The sequence below is a fragment of the Coregonus clupeaformis genome, unplaced genomic scaffold (assembly GCF_020615455.1).
Source record: "Coregonus clupeaformis isolate EN_2021a unplaced genomic scaffold, ASM2061545v1 scaf0144, whole genome shotgun sequence".
Classification (NCBI taxonomy): domain Eukaryota; kingdom Metazoa; phylum Chordata; class Actinopteri; order Salmoniformes; family Salmonidae; genus Coregonus; species Coregonus clupeaformis.
The window spans coordinates 627,159-651,519 of NW_025533599.1; the positions used below are offsets into that span (position 1 = coordinate 627,159).

Below are 24,361 nucleotides of genomic sequence, written 5' to 3' on the forward strand. Positions count from 1 at the left end.
GCGAAAGATGGATCTGGTTTAGTTTCCATCACAAAAGTAATTGTCGAAATCACAGCCATGAATGACAATGCACCTGTGATATTCATAAAATCTTTGAAAAATCCCATCCCTGTGAACGTGTTACCTGGCACAGAGGTGGGCATCATTAATGTACAGGATGAAGACTCGGAGGGAAATAGACAGGTCCGCTGCTCCATTCAACAGAATGTTCCTTTCAAACTAAAATCTTCTATTAAAAACTATTACACTCTGTAACAACCAGTGAACTAGACCGTGAGATAATATCAGATTATAACATAACTATCACTGCCACTGACGAGGGGTCTCCACCCTTATCCTCCTCAAAGACTATTAATTTATCTGTGTCAGACGTGAATGACAACTCACCTGTGTTTGAAGAACAATCCTACAGCGCCTATTTGACTGAAAATAACAAGCCTGGCTCCTCTATGTGTTCTGTTACTGCCAGAGACCCAGACTGGAGACAGAACGGTACAGTGGTATATTCTCTATTTCCCAGTGAGGTCAACGGTGTTCCGGTGTCATCATTTTTATCCATCAATGGAGACACGGGGGTGATCCATGCTGTGAGATCATTTGATTATGAGCAGTTTAGGGGCTTCACAGTCCACACTGTAGCCAGAAACAATGGTTCTCCTCCACTCAGCAATAACGTGACTGTGAGTGTCTTCATAACAGATGAGAATGATAACTCTCCCCAGATATTATACCCTGCTCCAGCAGGGAACTCCTTGATGACTGAGATGGTCCCCAAAGCTGCTCTGGCGGGGTCCCTGGTTTCCAAGTTGATAGCTGTGGATGCTGACTCTGGACAGAATGCATGGCTTTCATATCAGATCGTGAAGTCGACTGATCCGGGTCTTTTCACTATTGGTCTCCACAGCGGAGAGATCAGGGCACAGCGGGATATTTCTGAATCTGACAGTGTGAAGCAGAACCTTGTTATATCAGTGAAAGATAACGGACAGCCCTCTCTCTCTACAACCTGTGATGTATATTTGCTCATATCAGACAACTTGGCTGAAGTTCCAGAACTGAAAGGCATGGCTTATGAGGATAGTTCCAAAGTAACTTCCTATTTGATCATTGCACTGGTCTCTGTTTCCACCTTTTTCCTGACTTTCATTATTCTCATCCTGGCAGTGAGGTTCTGCCGTAGGAGAAAGCCTAGAATGTTGTTTGATGGAACAGTCCCCATTCCCAGTGCGTATACATAGTAATAATTATGACGCATACCTGACAACAGGCTCACGCACCAGTGACTTCAAGTTTGTCAGATCTTATAATGACAGCACGCTGCAGGCTGATCAGACACTGAAGAGGAGTCCAGATGAAACCAGTGAAGCAATTGAGATTGGATCAAAATATTTGACTTTGGTAATGGGAAAAGTTATGTTAATGACGTGTAGATCAGGGGTGGGGGAGAGGAAATGTATTTGTTTGGTCTCCTTCCAATAGTTTCAATTGTGTGTGATGATCCATACTAGAATTCCTTCATCCAGGACCAAGAGCTGGGATCACAGGTATAACACCATGAGTATTGGGTCAAATGGAACCATGCTTCCAGGTAGAGGTAGACAGGGATCTTGGCTTGTGGAGATGGGGAGGACGATGGGTGAAACACAGGTCAATGATCACTGAAAATAAAATTAAAATATTGTTCACGTTCATGCTCCTTGGGTGTTTGCATCCTTTGACCCTTCATTGGACCCCTGGGGCGACCTCTGAGTCATCCCGTCATTCTATATTACCTGATTAGAGTAAAGTTAATTTGTTCTGGAGATGGACACAATTGTCTCACATTTAGATTTTTTAACCATTGATGAATGCAAATAAGGAGACATTTTCATACTTATGGCGCAGTATTTGTTCTGCAATGAAAACATTAGGGAGTAGGCTATGTCAGAAACGTTATAAAGGAAGCTATATTCTGAAGACACCTTTAACATCTAACTATGTTAAAGCCATTTATTTTTTGGAAAATCTTGCTGATGATAGCTGAGCTGTTTCTATGGTCTTTGAGAAAACCTGAATTTGTCAACCGAGGGCAGACTTTTCAACTCTCGTCTTGAGCAGAATCACCTAGAGTTTAATGTCTCACCCAGAGGTGGAAATGACAATGTGAAGAGGCTAGCCTGTTTTTTTTGCCAATGTGAAGAGACTAAACTGTTGGCCCTGGCATCACAGTGTGATAAAGCTAATGTAAAGAGGCTAGCCTATTGGCCCTGGCATCACAGCGTGATAAAGCTAATGTAAAGAGGCTAGCCTGTTGGCCCTGGCATCACAGTGTGATAAAGCTAATGTAAAGAGGCTAGCCTGTTGGCCCTGGCATCACAGTGTGATAAAGCTAATGTAAAGAGGCTAGCCTGTTGGCCCTGGCATCACAATGTGATAAAGCTAATGTAAAGAGGCTAGCCTGTTGGCCCTGGCATCACAGTGTGATAAAGCTAATGTAAAGAGGCTAGCCTGTTGGCCCTGGCATCACAGTGTGATAAAGCTAATGTAAAGAGGCTAGCCTGTTGGCCCTGGCATCACAGTGTGATAAAGCTAATGTAAAGAGGCTAGCCTGTTGGCCCTGGCATCACAGTGTGATAAAGCTAATGTAAAGAGGCTAGCCTGTTGGCCCTGGCATCACAGTGTGATAAAGCTAATGTAAAGAGGCTAGCCTGTTGTACCTGGCATCACAGTGTGATAAAGCTAGTGTAAAGAGGCTAGACTTTTTTCCATGATGTCACCCCAGGGTCATACTGTCAGCTTCCAAGTCTCTAATGAAGAACATGTTCCATCCAAGTCTATGTGCCAGTCAGAACCAGCCTCCTCTTGTACTCCTCTGTGTAAAGTATACACAGAAAAAGTGACACTATGGCTTAAAAGTGGCTCAAGCCTACAGCTTTTGGCCCAATGGAGAGAATAAACCAGCTATTTATATTATTTGTCAGGAACACATTTTTCTAATGCCTTTTTTTACAGTAGTAATGTGGCTGCTTAAAGGGGTCTGAAAGAGATGCCCGTAGATGCATAACACAATTCTGCTATAGGTCATTCTTATTGTAAGTGCACACACAGCATATAAACCTGAATTATGTTTTTAACATTCTTGTTTAATTTGTTTCTTGTCTTTTTACGCTCTCCCGTTGGACCATCATTTGGACATCTGATATTTTATTCTTCTTTACCTGTAGACACAGATGCATATTAGGGTCTCCCACTGAAATGGGTGGCTCGTGCAGTTGCCATGTAGGCCTATACAATGTGACTCTGACAGCGACACTACTTTACACTGGCTTACATCATTAATACACTTATATGCTCAATTGCAGGTCATTCTACAGGCCTTACTGTGTAATCCTTTTCATGATTACCTGTCTATTTGATGTTAAACTCAATGGTTCCCTCTGTTTCTTCAACATTGACCATTGACCATCTCAAGCACACTGCTCACACAGTAACACACAATGCAGTACGAACACACCTTGTCATTAGCACACAACACAACAGTCCATCATATTCCTCACCAGTTACACACACAACATTGTACTGAAGAGACAGCCCAGTAGTGGCCCACAAAGCAAAATCACTCACACACAATTGACCAGTAACACAAAGTATACTTCACGCTGAACTACACACAGCTCAGATCTGCAGACACACACACACTACAGTATGACTACTCTGCACAGCACTGCAGACACACACACTGCAATATGACTATTCTGCTCAGCACTGCCACACAATTCTAAAGTAGGTCAGGAGAATTAGTATTGTTGTAGATCCCCGGCCTTCCATCCCTGCTCAAAGATATATCTTATTAATTTAATTATGTGGCATCTGATCTCTCTCTGTGTGCATAACTATCTAACCCATTGGCCGATGTTATATAACAATGAATGCCATTATATATTTTGTATAAAGATCTGGTAATGTAATTTCAATTGTGATATTGGAAGAAGTGTATGATGAGAATGTGCAATTATATTCTAGTGCAGAGGACCCTAGACTATCATGCCTGCCAGTGATTGTTGGACTGTGGTACAGACAAGCCTGTAACGATCCCGGCAGTCTGAGTCGGGTCCTGTCTGGTGACTAATTTTTCCTGTTCGTGATCTCCAGTTTCCCGAGGGTTCGGGAACGCTCCGGGGAGCTCTCTTGTTTTCCGCACCTGCATCCCATCAGCAATCTGCACACCTGGTCCTGATCATCACCCTTCTTAGGCTCTGGCCAAACATCCAGTTCCTGCCGGATCGTTAGCCATGAACAGTATGTTTGTCAGCGTATCAGCCTTGAGTTCTAGCGTTAGTTTTTGTTGTTTTGCACCTTGTTGAATTGCTGTGTACTCACCTCCGTTTTGTTCTGTCTGCAGTCTCTCACCCGGAACCTTCACCCAACCTCTGCCTGATGGTCGGCGGCTGCCGAGCCATGTCTGGACCTACCCCTGCACCCTCAACAACCCATCCACGCCACCCGCTCTGTCCCTGGATTATTCAGCCTCACTCGGGAGTCAATTAATAAACACTCACCTTTTCCTCTAAGTACCTTGTCCTGGTCTGCTTCTGGGTTCTGGCGTAGTATACCGTGACAGAACGATCCGGCCAGTAATGAACCCAGCGGACCTGGACTCTGTTCGCCATGCCATTACCCATCAGGAGAAGATGTTGGGCCATCATAGCACGGTACTACAGGAGATCGCGTTGTCAGTTCGGAACCTTTCTACCGGTCTGACGGAGGTCCAGAACCAACGCAAGTTTCCGGTGGAGGATCCACTACCGGTTTCCCCCATCTCGCCTGCCGCTTCGGGAGCTGTGTCCTTCCGTGAGCCCGAGGTTCCGACGCCGGGATAGATATGAGGGGGAGCTGGGAAGATGCCGTTCCTTCCTTATGCAGTGTGGATTAGTGTTCGATCTACAGCCCTACTCTTATGCCACAGACAAGGCTAGGATAGCCTTTGTGATTGCGTTGCTGCGTGGTCGAGCGCTGGAGTGGGCTTCAGCCGTTTGGGAACGACAAGACCCCTGCATGGCTTCATACCAGGGGTTCACGGCCGAGATGAGGAAGCTCTTCGACCATTCCGTCCGAGGGAGGGACGCAGCTAGGCGCCTGTTTTCGCTTCACCAAGGAACTCGCAGCGTGGCCGACTTCGTGATCGAGTTCAAGACGTTGGCTGTGGAGAGTGGGTGGAACGAGGAGTCTCTGCAAGCGGCCTTTTACCAGGGTCTGTCGGAGCAGCTCAAGGATGAGTTGATCTCCTATCCGGAGCCTAGTGACCTGGACAGCTTGGTAGCCTTGTCTATTCGGGTGGATAATCGAGTCCGAGAGCGAAGGAGGGAGAAGCAATGGGGTCCGTCCAATCGATCAGCTTCTCAGTTCCCAGTCGGGTCGGGTGGTGGACCAGAACACGTCGATCATTCTCCTCCACAATGGATTAGTGGAGAGTTCCTCTCTCCCGATTCTGAACCCATGCAAGTGGGGCGGCACGGGTTAACCAAGGAGGAGCGTCAACATAGACGTCAGACCAACTGCTGCCTCTACTGTGGTAGCTCGGGACATTACATCTCCACCTGTTCCCGGCGGTCGTCAAACTGCCCGGCTCGCTAAAGTTGGGAGGACTTTTAGCGAGCCAGTTTCAACCTCTCAGTACCTCTGTCAGACCCCGTTTCCCGGCTACCCTTGTGAACAGGAATCAGAGCTTAGCGCTTAACGCTTTTATCGATTCAGGTGCCGATGGAAGCTTTCTTGATGCCGAGTTGGTGGAACAGCTGGGGCTTTCCAAGGAGCAATTGCCGGAAGCCATTGAAGCGACCACTCTGAACGGCAGTAGTCTGGCACGTATCACGATGAGGACTGAACCGGTTAAGATGCGGTTGTCGGGGAATCATTCTGAGATGATTTCATTCTTCATTCTGCCGTCTTCCCATGTTCCTCTGGTCCTTGGATACCCCTGGCTGAAGGAACACAATCCCACGTTCGATTGGGTGACGGGCAAGGTAACGAGTTGGAGCCTTGATTGTCATGCTAACTGTCTCAAGACTGCCTGCCCCCATTCGGTTCCCAGTCAGGTGATTGAGGCTAAACCCCCAGATTTGTCCCTGGTTCCCGAGACATATCACGATTTGGGGGAAGTTTTCAGTAAGCAGAAGGCTCTGTCACTCCCCTCCCCACCGACCATATGATTGTGCCATCAACCTGGTCCCTGGAGCTGTCTACCCCAAGGGAAGGTTATACAGTATCTCCCGACCTGAACGTGAGGCGTTGGAGACCTACATCAAGGAGTCCCTAGCTGCTGGTCTCGTTAGCCCCTCGTCATCACCCCCTGGGGGCAGGATTCTTCTTTGTGGGTAAGAGGGATGGCTCTCTTCGACCGTGTATTGATTATCGGGGGTTGAATGACATCACGATCAAGAACAAGTATCCCCTGCCCTTGATGAGTTCTGCTTTCGACTCCTTACAGGGTGCTACGGTGTTCACCAAGCTAGACCTACGCAATGCGTATCACCTGGTCCGGATCAGAGAGGGGGACGAGTGGTTGACGGGTTTCAATACACCGATGGGTCACTTCGAGTATCAGGTGATGCCGTTTGGACTGACCAATGCTCCAGCGGTATTCCAGAGTATGGTGAACGACGTCCTGAGAGATATGATCGGTCTCTTTGTGTTTGTTTACCTGGATGACATTCTGATCTTCTCGAAGGAACCTTCCGACCACGTCCAGCATGTCCGGCAGGTTCTGCAGCGATTGTTGGAGAATCGCCTGTTCGTGAAGGCCGAGAAGTGCGAGTTTCACGCCCACACGACATCCTTTCTCGGGTACATCATCTCAAGGGGAGAGATTAGGATGGACCAGGAGAAGGTTAGAGCGGTTCTGGAATGGGTCCAGCCCGGTACGAGATTGCAGCTCCAGAGATTTTTTGGGGTTTGCGAATTTCTACCGCAGATTCATCCGGGATTACAGCCGTGTGGCCGCTCCGTTAACTGCCTTGACTTCCAGTATCAGGACCTTCAAGTGGAATCCGGAGGCGGATCGAAGCGTTTCTGGATTTGAAGAGGCGATTCACCAACGCACCGATTCTCTCTCAACCGGACACGGCCCGTCAGTTCGTGCCGTTGAAGTGGACGCGTCTGATGTGGGAGTTGGCGCCATCCTGTCGCAGCGATGCTCCACGGACAGTAAACTCCATCCCTGCGCCTACTACTCTCGTCGCCTTTCGCCTGCGGAGAGGAATTACGATGTGGGTAACCGGGGAGCTTCTCGCGGTGAAACTTGCCTTGGAGGAGTGGCGCCACTGGTTGGAGGGGGCGGAGCAACCGTTTATTGTCTGGACTGACCACAAGAATCTTGCTTACGTGCAATCGGCTAAACGTCTCAACTCCCGTCAGGCCAGGTGGGCGTTGTTTTTCGGACGATTCAAGTTTGCCCTGACGTTCCGACCTGGATCTAAGAACGGCAAGGCGGACGCCTTGTCCCGGATGTTCTCCAAGACGGAGGAGAGTGGGTCCAAGACCGAGACAATCCTCCCCGGAACTGCGTCGTGGGGAGCAGTTATGTGGAAGATTGAGGAGGAGGTGCTGGCGGCCCTCGGACTCAGCCCGGTCCCGTAACGGTCCACCCGGTCGGTTGTTTGTGCCTGAGTCGGTTCGTCCTGCTGTCCTCAAATGGTCCCACGCCAGCAAGATGGCTTGTCACCCTGGCGTGGCTCGGACAATGGCGTTTCTTCGCAGACGTTTTTGGTGGCCTGCCATGGCCGAGGATACTCGGGGTTTTGTTGCTGCCTGTCCAGTGTGTGCGCAGAATAAGAGTACCAATCGGCCCAGCTCTGGACTACTTCACCCCCTTCCTATTCCCCGGCGACCATGGTCGCATCTGGCCCTGGACTTCGTCACTGGGTTGCCCGCTTCTGAGGGGAACACGGTCGTTCTGACGATCGTGGACAGATTCAGCAAGTTCGCCCACTTTGTGCCTATTGCCAAGCTTCCTCTGCCTCGGAGACGTCCGAGATCCTGGTTAGGGGAGGTTTTCAGGGTCCACGGGTTGCCCAGTGATATCGTTTCCGACCGTGGCCCTCAGTTTACCTCTGCTGTCTGGAAGTCCTTCTGTTTGGCCATTGGAGCTACAGTCAGTCTCACATCTGGTTTTCACCCCCAATCCAATGGTCAGGCGGAGAGAGCCAACCAGAAGATGGAATCCACGCTACGCTGTCTGGTCTCTTCCAACCCCACCTCCTGGGTCTCTCAGTTGCCTTGGGTTGAGTATGCCCACAATACTCTCCCTACATCTGCCACTGGGATGTCTCCCTTCCAGTGCCTGTATGGCTACCAACCTCCCCTTGTTCCCTTCTCAGGAGAAGGAGCTCTCAGTGCCTTCTGTTCAGGCCCATATTCGTCGTTGCCACCGGACCTGGCATCGGGCCAGAAAGGCACTCCTTAGGAGTTTCGGACCGGTATCAGCTCCAGGCGATCGTCGCCGGATCCCCGCTCCCACCTACACCATCGGAGATAGGGTCTGGTTGGCCACACGGGATCTTCCTTTACGGACTGAGTCTAGGAAGTTGTTACCGAAGTTCATTGGTCCGTTTGTGGTGGAGAAGGTGATCAATCCAGTGGCAGTTCGACTCAAACTACCGAGGACGCTCAGAGTCCATCCCACCTTTCATGTCTCCTGCCTCAAGCCTGTCTTCCTCAGTCCTCTGTTGCCTCCTCCGCCTCCTCCTCCTCCTCCTCGGATGATCGGAGGTGGTCCTGCCTACACGGTGCGTCGCATCATGGATTCCAGACGGCGGGGCCGGGGTTTCCAGTATCTCGTGGACTGGGAGGGGTATGGTCCTGAAGAGAGGAGTTGGATTCCGCGGCGACAGGTCCTAGATGCTGACCTCATCAGTGATTTCTACCGCCTCCATCCTGGCGCTCCGGGAGGTCCGCCCGGTGGCGTTCGTCGGAGGGGGGTACTGTAACGATCCCGGCAGTCTGAGTCGGGTCCTGTCTGGTGACTAGTTTTTCCTGTTCGTGATCTCCAGTTTCCCGAGGGTTCGGGAACGCTCCGGGGAGCTCTCTTGTTTTCCGCACCTGCATCCCATCAGCAATCTGCACACCTGGTCCTGATCATCACCCTTCTTAGGCTCTGGCCAAACATCCAGTTCCTGCCGGATCGTTAGCCATGAACAGTATGTTTGTCAGCGTATCAGCCTTGAGTTCTAGCGTTAGTTTTTGTTGTTTTGCACCTTGTTGAATTGCTGTGTACTCACCTCCGTTTTGTTCTGTCTGCAGTCTCTCACCCGGAACCTTCACCCAACCTCTGCCTGATGGTCGGCGGCTGCCGAGCCATGTCTGGACCTACCCCTGCACCCTCAACAACCCATCCACGCCACCCGCTCTGTCCCTGGATTATTCAGCCTCACTCGGGAGTCAATTAATAAACACTCACCTTTTCCTCTAAGTACCTTGTCCTGGTCTGCTTCTGGGTTCTGGCGTAGTATACCGTGACAAAGCCTTGATGTCTCAGGGATGTGTAAGCCTGTAGAGGGAACTATGAGGTGTTGGTTGTGCAACTCTGCAGCAGGACGTGTGTAGGTTGTTTTGGGGCACATGTGGAGATTGTGTTGTGGATAGAGGGCATCATGCTTCACTGCTTTGACACACTGTCTGTCTCATCCTGTGATTACCTCTAACCTCACTCTGTGGGAGGCCTGTTGACCTCTCAGTTTCACCCCTAGTTACATGGAAATAGAGGGATGCAAAGTTGGCAAGTTTGATGAATATAACATGAACTACAGCTGTTCAGATGTTTGAGACTTGGGTACATTGGTTGGTACTGTGAGTTATGAAATGTTGCAGTCAGGGTTAAACACATGAAGATTTGCTGCTGATCAATTGTTTATTATTGGTATATGGTGAAACAGTTATAGCATACACATTTTAAGTCCTGAAACAGTATTAGTGTTTTGAATTGGTTTTAAAGAAGCAGGTTGGCGCTGTCGCTCTCCATGGTACTGAAATACCAAACGTGCTGCATTCAAAGAGCGGTCTTAGGCTTGTCATTGTAAGTGCTCCAAATCCGTTTTAAAAAAGTGTTATGAAAAGTGTTTACTGACAATACACAGTGCAATAATCATCCAATTGCTGATGTAGGCTTAGTTATGGGCTATGTAATAAAACTGTCTTTAGATGGCTGTGTATCATTTCGACATGATGTTAGTCTTCGCTCTGGACTCTGAGCGCCGCTGTTGGACAGTAAGACGAGTTATATGCTTAAATTCACAGAACCTCCTATCTGATGGATTCATATGAGCTGATACAACATTCGGTGGAAGATTTCTAGAATCAAACAGGAATGAAAATCGACATGGATAGATTTCCAATACAGCTTCTTTAGAAGGACTAAGAGGGAGTTGTGCATCAGAAGGATCAGGAGGCTACTCAATCAATAGTTTGTCAGAAATATATATTTTTGCAGGGTTTTTTCCGAAATGTTTGAGGGAAAGCAAAATCGAAAGCAACAATGGCAAGGACGATTGATTATTTTGTGTGCCCTCTTGTTGCATATAGTTCGATGCCAGGTGCGATATTCGATTCCAGAGGAAATGGTGCACGGGTCTTTGATTGGTGATCTCTCAAAGGATTTGGGACTAGATATCCGAAGACTAAAATCTGGCCGGGCCCGCATTGTTAGTGAGGAAAACGACTGTGTAGAGCTGAACGCGGACAAAGGGATTCTGATGGTCAAAAAACGAATAGACAGAGAGGAGCTGTGTGGACAGACATCCCCCTGTAGCTTCAACTTCGAAATGGTTCTAGAAAATCCAATGGAATTATTTAGTATAACTGTGGAAATACTCGATATCAACGATAATTCACCTGCCTTTGCAAATAAGGAAATTACCCTGAATATCAGTGAAGTGGCGTCGCCTGGAGCTCAATTTATTTTAGGCAGTGCCGTGGATCCTGATGTAGGTTTAAATGCACTGCAAAGCTACAGTCTAAAACCTTCGACGCATTTTACTTTAAAAGAACAAACGTTTGCTGATGGTGGTAAATATGTGGAGATGGTTTTGCAAAGTCCTTTAGACAGAGAGAAGGAAGGTGAAATGTTTCTAACATTGACAGCTGCAGACGGAGGAAATCCGCGGAGAACAGGGATGGTGAGCATAAAAGTGAATGTTTTGGATGCAAATGATAATGCTCCGGTTTTTAGTCAAGCCATATACAAAGCTTCTGTTTTTGAGAATTGCCCTAAAGGGACTTTAGTAGCAACAGTGATTGCGACCGACGCAGATGTGGGCAGTAACGGTCAGTTAGAATATTACATTGACCACCTTACACAACAAAATGCTATGGTGTTCACACTAAGTCCAAGCAGTGGGGAAATACGAGTATCAGGTTTAATCGACTATGAGAAAACGAAGCAGTTTCAAATTAATGTTATTGCCAAGGACATAGGTGGTCTCTCAAAATCTTGCAAAGTTATAATTGAAGTGATAGATGTGAATGACAATCCTCCCGTTATAGCGTTGACATCTTTTTCCAATACCATCCCAGAGGACTCTCCTCCGGGGACAACTGTCGCCATTGTTAACGTGAAAGACTTGGACTCTGGACAAAATGGTAATGTTAATTGTTCCATCGACCATTCTCTTCCCTTTAAGATAGAATCTTCATTAGCGAACTATTACACTTTACTAACAAACAGTGTTTTAGACCGTGAGGTTGTGTCTGAGTATAACGTCACAGTGACAGTGGTGGACAAAGGTCTTCCCTCATTGTGTAACAATAAGACCCTTCGCATTAGAATCTCTGATGTGAACGACAATGTGCCAGTGTTCGATAAAAGCGAGTACACAGCTCGGATATTAGAAAACAACTCCCCGGGTGTTTCCATTGGTTTGGTCCACGCCAAAGATGAAGACTGTGGTCAGAACGCCAGGGTCTCCTATTTCTTGGAAGAATCGCAAGTGGGAGGAAATTCTATTTCATCTTTAATATCGGTTAATTCTGAAACAGGAGAGATTTATGCAGTGAGATCGTTTGATTACGAACAAATCAAAGCTTTTAAATTCCACATTAAAGCGCAAGATGGAGCCTCCCCTCCACTTAATAGCAACGTGACTATAAAGTTAATAATTCAAGACCAGAATGACAACGTTCCTCAGGTTCTCTACCCAGTACAGACTAGTAGCTCTCTGGTGGCTGAAATGGTGCCTCGTTCAGCAGATGTGGGCTATCTTGTCACTAAAGTGGTGGCTGTTGATGTGGACTCTGGACAGAACGCCTGGCTCTCATATAAACTGCAGAAAGCGACAGACAGGGCGCTGTTTCAAGTAGGCCTACAGAATGGCGAAATAAGAACCATACGCCAGGTCACTGATAAAGATGCTGTGAAACAAAGGCTCACTGTTGTAGTGGAGGACAACGGGCAGCCCTCTCGATCAGCTACAGTCAATGTGAATGTGGCGGTGGCGGACAGCTTCCCTGAAGTGCTCTCAGAATTCACTGACTTTACAAATGACACGGATTACAATGACAACCTGACTTTTTATTTAGTTTTGGCCTTGGCTGTGGTGTCTTTCCTCTTCATCTCGTGTGTAGTAGTTATAATATCAGTTAAGATCTACAGATGGAGACAATGTCGCAACTTCCAACACTCCAATCTCCCAGTTATTCCATATTATCCACCCCGTTACGCAGACGCCGGAGGGACAGGGACTCTACAACAGGTGTACAACTATGAGGTGTGCATGACGACTGACTCGAGGAAGAGTGACTGTAAATTCGCCAGGCCTTTTAGTCAGAATGTTTTAATAATGGACCAGGGCTCTACTATGACCAGAGACCATGTGACCTTGCAATGTTCTCAGAATGAGAGATGCTTTCTGGATGACCCGGATTCTCCTGAGCAGGTGAGACGCTGACATTTTACAACATTTGTTTACTGTTTTGTCCTAGGGGTATTTGAAATGTATTTGAAAACAAGTAGGCTATTTGAAAATACTTTCAAAAAGGCTTACTTCAAATATAAGTATTTCGGCCATATTATTTGAAAATACTCAAATACACAGAACATAAGTATTTAAAATACGCATGAACTCAGGTCGGGTGTAGGTTATTTTGGTTATTGAGATCATTTTTTATAATCTTGTTTGCTTGTCTTCATCCTGAATTAAACCCACGGGGTTTGCTCTTATCCACAATGTTTGGGCTTTCAGAATCGTGTTGTAGAAAAATGACATGCTTGTCAAAGTGTGTGTATTGCAATTCGTATAAAATGTAATATCCAGACTGTCACAGCACACCTTCGTGGACAAAAATAAAATACTAATCGTTTCTGTTGCGGTTGTACTTGTGAGTTTGCAGTGTTTGGTTATCCATATTGAGCCACTGTATGCCATGCATTCGTGTAAAATATAAATATCTAATTGGTTCATTCGTGGGCTGGATCTAAACTAGAATCCTACGGGAGGTTGTGTCTATAGAGGAATAATCAGGTCTGTAGAGGCATAATCAGTATTAATTCGGTGCATTTTTTTTTCTAACTGTGAGGGCCGCTGTTGGTTAACAAGACGCAATTATATTGGCTCATGGGCGGCCGAGCAGTGATCCCTACCTCAGTACTGCTATACTCAGTCACAGATATACAACCAGAGAGACTCGACTCCATTTGCAGCCGAGAAGGATAAATGCAGGCATTGGCAATATCTCGAGATATTTTCTTTTGGAATTCATTGTGTTGTCATCTGGATTACGACTTTACCACTTAAATAATCATTACAATGGATATTTGCGTTTGTTCGATGTTCTACTCAGCCTGTGGAGGAAAGGCTTTGGTTACATTTTACATTTACATTTACGTCATTTAGCAGACGCTCTTATCCAGAGCGACTTACAAATTGGTTGATTCACCTTATAGCCAGTGGGATAACCACTTTACAATGTTTTTTTTTATTTTTTTTATTATGTTTTTTATTTTTTTTGGGGGGGTTGGGGTAAGGGAGGGGTAGAAGGATTACTTTATCCTATCCCAGGTATTCCTTAAAGAGGTGGGGTTTCAAATGTCTCCGGAAGGTGGTGAGTGACTCCGCTGTCCTGGCGTCGTGAGGGAGCTTGTTCCACCATTGGGGTGCCAGAGCAGCGAACAGTTTTGACTGGGCTGAGTGGGAACTATGCTTCCGCAGAGGAAGGGGAGCCAGCAGGCCAGAGGTGGATGAACGCAATGCCCTCGTTTGGGTGTAGGGACTGATCAGAGGATGAAGGTACGGAGGTGCCGTTCCCCTCACAGCTCCGTAGGCAAGCACCATGGTCTTGTAACAGATGCGAGCTTCAACTGGAAGCCAGTGGAGTGTGCGGAGGAGGGGGGTGACGTGAGAGAACTTGGGAAGGTTGAACACCAGACGGGCTGTGGCATTCTGGATGAGTTGTAGGGGTTTAATGGCACAGGCAGGGAGCCCAGCCAACAAGGAGTTGCAGTAATCCAGACAGGAGATGACAAGTGCCTGGATTAGGACCTGTGCCGTTTCCTGTGTAAGGCAGGGTCGTACTCTCCGAATGTTGTAGAGCATGAACCTACAGGATCGGGTCACCGCCTTGATGTTAGCGGAGAACGACAGGGTGTTGTCCAGGGTCACGCCAAGGCTCTTCGCACTCTGGGAGGAGGACACAACGGAGTTGTCAACCGTGATGGCGAGATCATGGAACAGGCAGTCCTTTCCCGGGAGGAAGAGCAGCTCCGTCTTGCCAAGGTTCAGCTTGAGGTGATGATCCGTCATCCATACTGATATGTCTGCCAGACATGCAGAGATGCGATTCGCCACCTGGTTATCAGAAGGGGGAAAGGAGAAGATTAGTTGTGTGTCGTCAGCGTAGCAATGATAGGAGAGGCCATGTGAGGATATGACAGAGCCAAGTGACTTGGTGTATAGCGAGAATAGGAGAGGGCCTAGAACTGAGCCCTGGGGGACACCAGTGGTGAGAGCACGTGGTGCGGAGACAGCTTCTCGCCACGCCACTTGGTAGGGAGCGACCGGTCAGGTAGGATGCAATCCAGAGTGAGCCGCGCCGGAGATGCCCAGCTCGGAGAGGGTGGAGAGGAGGATCTGATGGTTCACAGTATCAAAGGCAGCAGACAGGTCTAGAAGGACAAGAGCAGAGGAGAGAGAGTTAGCTTTAGCAGTGCGGAGAGCCTCCGTGACACAGAGAAGAGCAGTCTCAGTTGAATGACCAGTCTTGAAACCTGACTGGTTTGGATCAAGAAGGTCATTCTGAGAGAGATAGCAAGAGAGTTGGCTAAAGACGGCACGCTCAATAGTTTTGGAGAGAAAAGAAAGAAGGGATACTGGTCTGTAGTTGTTGACATCAGAGGGATCGAGTGTTGGTTTTTTGAGAAGGGGTGCAACTCTCGCTCTCTTGAAGACGGAAGGGACATAGCCAGCGGTCAAGGATGAGTTGATCAGCGAGGTGAGGTAGGGGAGAAGGTCACCGGAGATGGTCCGGAGAAGAGAGGAGGGGATAGGGTCAAGCGGGCAGGTTGTTGGGCGGCCTGCAGTCACAAGTCGCAAGGTTTTATCTGGAGAGAGAGTGGAGAAATAAGTCAAAGCATAGGGTAGGGCAGTGTGAGCAGGACCAGCAGTGTCATTTGACTTAACAAACGAGGATCGGATGTCGTCAACCAAATTTTCAAAGTGGTTGACGAAGTCATCCACAGAAAGGGAGGAGGGGGGAGGATTCAGCAGGGAGGAGAATGTGGCAAAGAGCTTCCTAGGGTTAGAGGCAGATGCTTGGAATTTAGCGTGGTAGAAAGTGGCCTTAGCAGCAGAAACAGATGAAGAAAATGTAGAGAGGAGGGAGTGAAAAGATGCCAGGTCCGCAGGGAGTCTAGTTTTCTTCCATTTCCGCTCAGCTGCCCGGAGCTCTGTTCTGTGAGCTCGCAATGAGTCATCAAGCCACGGAGCTGGAGGGGAGGACCGAGCCGGCCGGGAGGATAGGGGACATAGAGAGTCAAAGGATGCAGAAAGGGAGGAGAGGAGGGTTGAGGAGGCAGAATCAGGAGATTGGAGGGAGAAGGATTGAGCAGAGGGAAGAGATGATAGGATGGAAGAGGAGAGAGTAGCGGGAGAGAGAGAGCGAAGGTTGCGACGGCGCATTACCATCTGTGTAGGGGCAGAGTGAGTAGTGTTGGAGGAGAGCGAGAGAGAAAAGGATACAAAGTAGTGGTCGGAGACATGGAGGGGAGTTGCAGTGAGATTAGTAGAAGAACAGCATCTAGTAAAGATGAGGTCAAGCGTATTGCCTGCCTTGTGAGTAGGGGGGACGGTAGGGGTGAGAGGGTGAGGTCAAAAGAGGAGAGGAGTGGAAAGAAGGAGGCAGAGAGAAATGAGTCAAATGTAGACGTAGGGAGGTTGAAATCCCCCAGAACTGTGAGGGGTGAGCCATCCTCAGGAAAGGAACTTATCAAGGCGTCAAGCTCATTGATGAACTCTCCAAGGGAACCTGGAGGGCGATAGATGACAAGGATATTAAGCTTAAATGGGCTAGTGACTGTGACAGCATGGAATTCAAATGAGGAGATAGACAGATGGGTTAGGGGAAAAATTGAGAATGTCCACTTGGGAGAGATGAGGATTCCTGTGCCACCACCCCGCTGACCAGATGCTCTCGGGGTATGCGAGAACACATGGTCAGACTAGGAGAGAGCAGTAGGAGTAGCAGTGTTTTCAGTGGTAATCCATGTTTCCGTCAGCGCCAAGAAGTCGAGGGACTGGAGGGTAGCATAGGCTGGGATGAAGTCTGCCTTGTTGGCAGCAGAACGGCAGTTCCAGAGGCTGCCTGAGACCTGGAACTCTAGGTGGGTGGTGCGTGCAGGGACCACCAGGTTAGAGAGGCAGCAGCCACGCGGTGTGAGGCGTTTGTGTAGCCTGTGCGGAGAGGAGAGAACAGGGATAGGCAGAGGCATAGTTGACAGGCTGCAGCAAATGGCTACAATAATGCAGAGGAGATCGGACTGAAATGAACTAAACATCTGGGAAAGGAGAGAGCGGGGCCTCCCTCAGCACAACTCCCAAATATAACTCTCCCAACTTCCACCTCAGAAACTATAATTGTTGTAAACTACAGCGGTTCAATGTTTCTAGGACTAGACTAACTCAGTTTATTCAGCTAGCTAACTAGGTGCAGTATTATTCCGTGAAAATCGTCCGGGCATCAAGTCATATGACGCCACAGCCAGCTAGCATGCCGGACTCCAGCAACACGGTTTAGCGCCAATACTCTGCCACAACAAACCACCAGTGTATCAACACGCAAGCAGATCGTTCGTGTCCGTGTCTAACGTTGTGGGTTAGTCCCGACAGCTTGAGCGAGTCCGTCGTCAACTTATTCAGCCAGTTAGTTAGCTAGAATAGCTAGCAAACTAGCTAGCCATTGCTTTCAGACAAAGAAGAACCCCTCCTTTCATGGCACGAACACACAGAGAGAGCCAAACTAACGTTAACTAGTCACCCATGTCCCAAATTCCTTGAACGACTCGGGCTATCAATATGTAAAAAACAAAACACAAATGTAGGTTATGACTTACCCCTAGCAGCTACTGTTAGCTAGCCAAGTGCAAAGCTAGCCACTGAATTGACTCAGCCAGTTCGCGTCTGTTCGCACGGTCGTTCCAGCTATTGTTTACTAGTAGCTATCCAGGTAGCAACAAGCTAGCTAATATTTCAAGCACAGTAGCCACTTGCTACCTAACGTTAACGGTTCAGACAATGAGGTTAGGAAACAGCTGAATGGTAGGCAATTATTTTATGTAATTATTGTAGGCAGCCAGCTGGCGTAATTACAGGCACTCTCAGGCGTGAAATAACTATACCGTTGCTAATAGCTACTCGCCAGCTAGTCCCGGTGGTGGGTTAGCTAGCTAGCTTCGTGCTACGCTGGGCTACGCTGGGCACAGCCGAATACAATACTAACCTACAATAATTACATACAACAACCCACAATAACTACCTACAATACCTAACTACAATCTAAATACATAGTTTAAGCCTTACTCGACAAAGCCCAAGCTATGTGTAAAGCCAAGCTTACCCGACGCCAAGCTTACCCGACGACCAGATGATCGATGCCTGACAGAATTCCAGATGGTTACAGATGGCAAGTACTGTGCATTGTTTTTTGTGTGATCTGGGTCGACAATGTGACTGGACAAGCACAATACTCCATCCTAGAGGAGATGACAGAGGGATCGTTTGTCGGCAATATTGCGAAGGATTTGGGCTTGGAGATCAGTCGGCTTGTTACTGGTAAAGCTCACATTGTAACAAGGGGGAGTCGTCAGTATCTTGATCTCAACAGAGACAAAGGCACTCTGGTTGTTAGAGAGAGAATAGACCGAGAGGACCTCTGCAAGCAGACTACACCTTGCAGCTTCAGTTTTGAGGTTATAATTGAAAACCACATCCAATTGTATCGGATAACAGTCGAGGTCCGGGATATAAACGAGAATGCTCCTTCCTTTCCGAGAGATAGTGTTAACCTGGAAATAAGCGAGTCTGCTGTGTCTGGAGCTCACTTCTCATTAGATAACGCAATGGATTCGGACGTGGGCATGAATAGCTTACAAAACTATGCACTCAAGCCATCAGATCATTTTAAATTAGCAGTACATAAGAACACTGATAGTAAATATGTCGAAATTATTCTGCAGAACCCATTAGACAGAGAGAGTCAGGAAAATCTCACGTTAATCCTTATAGCAACCAATTGGGGGGGATCCGCAAAAATCCGGAACTGTTTGCATCCACGTTACAGTGCTAGATGCCAACAATAACGCTCCAGTTTGCAGTCAATCTCTTTACAAGGCTGTAGTGAGAGAAAACACCCCAAAAGGCACACTGATAACGACAGTCAACGCTGCCAATGCTGATAATGGGTCATATGGAAAAGTATCGTATTCCATGGCCTCGAGATGCAAAGGAGTTGTTTCAGATAAATGCGGAAACAGGAGAGATCAGAGTATCAGACAAATTAGATTACGAAGAGGAAAACAATTATCAGTTGAATGTGAAAGCAAAAGACCACGGTGGTCTTTCGGATATATGTAAAGTTCTTATTGAAATTATTGACGAGAATGATAATTCTCCAACAATACAATTGATGTCTTTTTCCAATACCATAGCAGAGAATTCCCCTCCTGGAACTACAGTAGCAGTGATAAATGTAGAGGATGCAGATGCTGGAAAGAACGGCGTGGTGCACTGTTCTATAAACCCAGATATCCCTTTCAAAATTGAGTCGTCAATGACCGACTATTATAGTTTAGTAACTGATGGCATCCTCGACCGAGAATCGATTTCAGAAATCAACATCACCATGAATGTATCAGACGAAGGGACACCCACTCTCTTCGGTAATAAAACAGTGACAGTGAAAGTGGCAGACGTCATTGACAGCCCACCCGCCTTTGACCGCAGTGTCTATGAGACAATTGTACCAGAGAACAATTCGCCGGGGGTCTCCATATTCACTATCAGGGCGAGTGATGATGACTCTGGTCAAAATGCGCGCTTGTCCTACTACCTGGAGAACAGGGAGATAAATGGTGTACCGGTCTCTTCACTGGTCTTGGTAAATTCAGAGAATGGTGTTATTCATGCGGTGCGCTCATTTGATTATGAACAGCTAAAAAAGTTTCATTTTAATATAACCGCGCGAGATGGAGGGTCCCCGCCCTTCAGTGATACTGTTACTGTGCAAATTTCTATTCAAGACCAGAACGACAATGCGCCTCTGGTTCTCTACCAAGTACAGACTAGTAGCGCTCTGGTGGCTGAAATGGTGCATCGTTCAGCAGATGTGGGCTATCTTGTCACTAAAGTGGTGGCTGTTGATGTGGACTCTGGACAGAACACCTGGCTCTCATATAAACTGCAGAAAGCGACAGACAGGGCGCTGTTTGAAGTAGGCCTACAGAATGGAGAAATAATTATTTATTTCATCCATTTGACGGGTGCTCAGATACGCTACTCGATTCCTGAAGAAATGAGAAAAGGGGCTCTTATAGGCAATATCGCAAATGACCTTGGCATTGATGTAAAAAGACTCCAATCAGGCAGGGGAGACATCATACAGCACACTGAGCTGAAGACAGACACAGGGATTTTGATCGTCAGTGAGATAATCAACAGAGAGCAGCTCTGTGGTGAGAAGTAGGCCTACAGAATGGCGAAATAAGAACCATACGCCAGGTCACTGATAAAGATGCTGTGAAACAAAGGCTCACTGTTGTAGTGGAGGACAACGGGCAGCCCTCTCGATCAGCTACAGTCAATGTGAATGTGGCGGTGGCGGACAGCTTCCCTGAAGTGCTCTCAGAATTCACTGACTTTACGCATGACACGGATTATAATGACAACGTGACTTTTTATCTAGTGTTGGCCTTGGCTGTGGCAACTTCCAACACTCCAATCTCCCAGTTATTCCATATTATCCACCCCGTTACACAGACGCCGGAGGGACAGGGACTCTACAACAGGTGTACAAATATGAGGTGTGCATGACGACTGACTCAAGGAAGAATGACTGTAAATTTGCCAGACCTTTTAGTCAGTACGTTTTAATAATGGACCCAAGCTCTGCTATGACCAGAGGCCATGTGACCTTGCAATGTTCTCAGAATGAAACAGCGTTCTGGATGACCCGGATTCTCCTCAGCAGGTGAGACGGCTGTCCAGACATATTACATGATTTGTTTAGTGAAAGTAGACTGCTGAGCTTGCAATACGTTTGGATGCATTTCATATCAGTTAATTATGTAAATCAGTTGTGGGGTCCTGATTGGGGGGGGTTGTCAGCACATTCATCAGACCAATCCAATTATTTATTTGTTTCATAAAGTAGTTTATTAAGTAGGCCTAGTTAGTCTTGAAAATAGAAATCACTTACAGGGTGCTTTTTCGTGAAGAAGTATGGGCCTACTACATGAAAGCAGCAGTGTCTTAACGTGTAAGGCATTTCAGCCCCACGCTCAGTGGACAGCGCCCCAGTCATACTAGGCTGTTCTGCCATGAAGAAGGCAGCTGCAGTTTTATTATTGTAGGTTTTAATTACTGCGTTGTAGAACATGTCCTTTGAGGCCATAAGCTATTAATTTGCTTTTGTATTGAAAAAATATATATATTCTACAATTTTTACATGAACCTAAATTCTTCTCAGCACAGTCAATTATGCCGATAACGTTATAGAAATAGCTTCGTAGCTTAATACATTTACGTCATTTAGCAGATGCTCTTATCCAGAGCGACTTACAGTTAGTGAGTGCATACATTTTTATTTTATTTATGTTTTCATACTAGCCCCCAGTGGGAAACGAACCCACAACCCTGGCGTTGCAAGCGCCATGCTCTACCAACTGAGCTACACAGGGCCCTACATTCATGATACACGTTTAAGGGTTGATTTTGTACCACTGTCTCATCATCAGTGATTTAGCATGGTTGTCATCATTATTTTGTAGATCATTGCGCTATGTTGCTCTACTGGACATACGGAACTAAAACGCTACACTTGGTGTTTCATGGGTGTCTTTCTTGTATTTGGACTGCAAGGGCCGCTGTTGATCAGGGGAAGGAAATCAGAACCAAAAAATACATAGCAATAATACCTCCCCTCTGCAAACAGTTAGAAAGAAAGAGGACAAAGAGAGAGAGAGTCGAGAGAGCAGCATAGGACACGATAAAACATCTTTCATTTGGATTCATAAACCAGGACAATTTGCTTCTTGTTGCTTCACAGGACAGTATTTTTTCGATGGTATAACGGTGATAGAAATAGTCTAATCATGGGAAATGAAGGATTGTTCTTCTTGGATTCGAATCGACAGCTACACCGGAGGCATATACTTTGGCTCGTGATTATTTATTTCATCCATTTGACGGGTGCTCAGATACGCTACTCGATTCCTGAAGAAATGAGAAAAGGGGCTCTTATAGGCAATATCGCAAATGACCTCGGCATTGATGTAAAAAGACTCCAATCAGGCAGGGGAGACATCATACAGCACACTGAGCTGAAGACAGACACAGGGATTTTGATCGTCAGTGAGATAATCAACAGAGAGCAGCTCTGTGGTGAGAAGTAGGCCTACAGAATGGCGAAATAAGAACCATACGCCAGGTCACTGATAAAGATGCTGTGAAACAAAGGCTCACTGTTGTAGTGGAGGACAACGGGCAGCCCTCTCGATCAGCTACAGTCAATGTGAATGTGGCGGTGGCGGACAGCTTCCCTGAAGTGCTCTCAGAATTCACTGACTTTACGCATGACACGGATTATAATGACAACGTGACTTTTTATCTAGTGTTGGCCTTGGCTGTGGCAACTTCCAACACTCCAATCTCCCAGTTATTCCATATTATCCACCCCGTTACACAGACGCCGGAGGGACAGGGACTCTACAACAGGTGTACAAATATGAGGTGTGCATGACGACTGACTCAAGGAAGAGTGACTGTAAATTTGCCAGACCTTTTAGTCAGTACGTTTTAATAATGGACCCAAGCTCTGCTATGACCAGAGGCCATGTGACCTTGCAATGTTCTCAGAATGAAACAGCGTTCTGGATGACCCGGATTCTCCTCAGCAGGTGAGACGGCTGTCCAGACATATTACATGATTTGTTTAGTGAAAGTAGACTGCTGAGCTTGCAATACGTTTGGATGCATTTCATATCAGTTAATTATGTAAATCAGTTGTGGGGTCCTGATTGGGGGGGGTTGTCAGCACATTCATCAGACCAATCCAATTATTTATTTGTTTCATAAAGTAGTTTATTAAGTAGGCCTAGTTAGTCTTGAAAATAGAAATCACTTACAGGGTGCTTTTTTCGTGAAGAAGTATGGGCCTACTACATGAAAGCAGCAGTGTCTTAACGTGTAAGGCATTTCAGCCCCACGCTCAGTGGACAGCGCCCCAGTCATACTAGGCTGTTCTGCCATGAAGAAGGCAGCTGCAGTTTTATTATTGTAGGTTTTAATTACTGCGTTGTAGAACATGTCCTTTGAGGCCATAAGCTATTAATTTGCTTTTGTATTGAAAAAATATATATATTCTACAATTTTTACATGAACCTAAATTCTTCTCAGCACAGTCAATTATGCCGATAACGTTATAGAAATAGCTTCGTAGCTTAATACATTTACGTCATTTAGCAGACGCTCTTATCCAGAGCGACTTACAGTTAGTGAGTGCATACATTTTTATTTTATTTATGTTTTCATACTAGCCCCCAGTGGGAAACGAACCCACAACCCTGGCGTTGCAAGCGCCATGCTCTACCAACTGAGCTACACAGGGCCCTACATTCATGATACACGTTTAAGGGTTGATTTTGTACCACTGTCTCATCATCAGTGATTTAGCATGGTTGTCATCATTATTTTGTAGATCATTGCGCTATGTTGCTCTACTGGACATACGGAACTAAAACGCTACACTTGGTGTTTCATGGGTGTCTTTCTTGTATTTGGACTGCAAGGGCCGCTGTTGATCAGGGGAAGGAAATCAGAACCAAAAAATACATAGCAATAATACCTCCCCTCTGCAAACAGTTAGAAAGAAAGAGGACAAAGAGAGAGAGAGTCGAGAGAGCAGCATAGGACACGATAAAACATCTTTCATTTGGATTCATAAACCAGGACAATTTGCTTCTTGTTGCTTCACAGGACAGTATTTTTTCGATGGTATAACGGTGATAGAAATAGTCTAATCATGGGAAATGAAGGCTTGTTCTTCTTGGATTCGAATCGACAGCTACACCGGAGGCATATACTTTGGCTCGTGATTATTTATTTCATCCATTTGACGGGTGCTCAGATACGCTACTCGATTCCTGAAGAAATGAGAAAAGGGGCTCTTATAGGCAATATCGCAAATGACCTCGGCATTGATGTAAAAAGACTCCAATCAGGCAGGGGAGACATCATACAGCACACTGAGCTGAAGACAGACACAGGGATTTTGATCGTCAGTGAGATAATCAACAGAGAGCAGCTCTGTGGTGAGAAGTAGGCCTACAGAATGGCGAAATAAGAACCATACGCCAGGTCACTGATAAAGATGCTGTGAAACAAAGGCTCACTGTTGTAGTGGAGGACAACGGGCAGCCCTCTCGATCAGCTACAGTCAATGTGAATGTGGCGGTGGCGGACAGCTTCCCTGAAGTGCTCTCAGAATTCACTGACTTTACGCATGACACGGATTATAATGACAACGTGACTTTTTATCTAGTGTTGGCCTTGGCTGTGGCAACTTCCAACACTCCAATCTCCCAGTTATTCCATATTATCCACCCCGTTACACAGACGCCGGAGGGACAGGG

At 46.8% G+C, this 24,361-nt stretch overlaps 2 protein-coding genes and 1 pseudogene across 2 annotated transcripts; all 3 read left to right on the forward strand.

The window, feature by feature from the left end:
- The first annotated feature begins 247 nt into the window (after positions 1–247).
- On the forward strand, positions 248–1,317 carry LOC123483522 (protocadherin gamma-A12-like). Its single transcript, XM_045213712.1, has one exon. It carries the CDS (start codon positions 450–452, stop codon positions 1,236–1,238), a length of 789 nt encoding a protein of 262 aa, XP_045069647.1. The 5' UTR covers positions 248–449; the 3' UTR covers positions 1,239–1,317.
- Positions 1,318–10,301: 8,984 nt separating this feature from the next.
- Positions 10,302–12,914, forward strand: LOC123483524 (protocadherin beta-16-like). Its single transcript, XM_045213715.1, has one exon. It carries the CDS (start codon positions 10,476–10,478, stop codon positions 12,912–12,914), a length of 2,439 nt encoding a protein of 812 aa, XP_045069650.1. The 5' UTR covers positions 10,302–10,475.
- Positions 12,915–18,106: 5,192 nt separating this feature from the next.
- On the forward strand, positions 18,107–20,694 carry LOC121574486 (annotated as a pseudogene).
- The last annotated feature ends 3,667 nt before the right edge of the window (positions 20,695–24,361 follow it).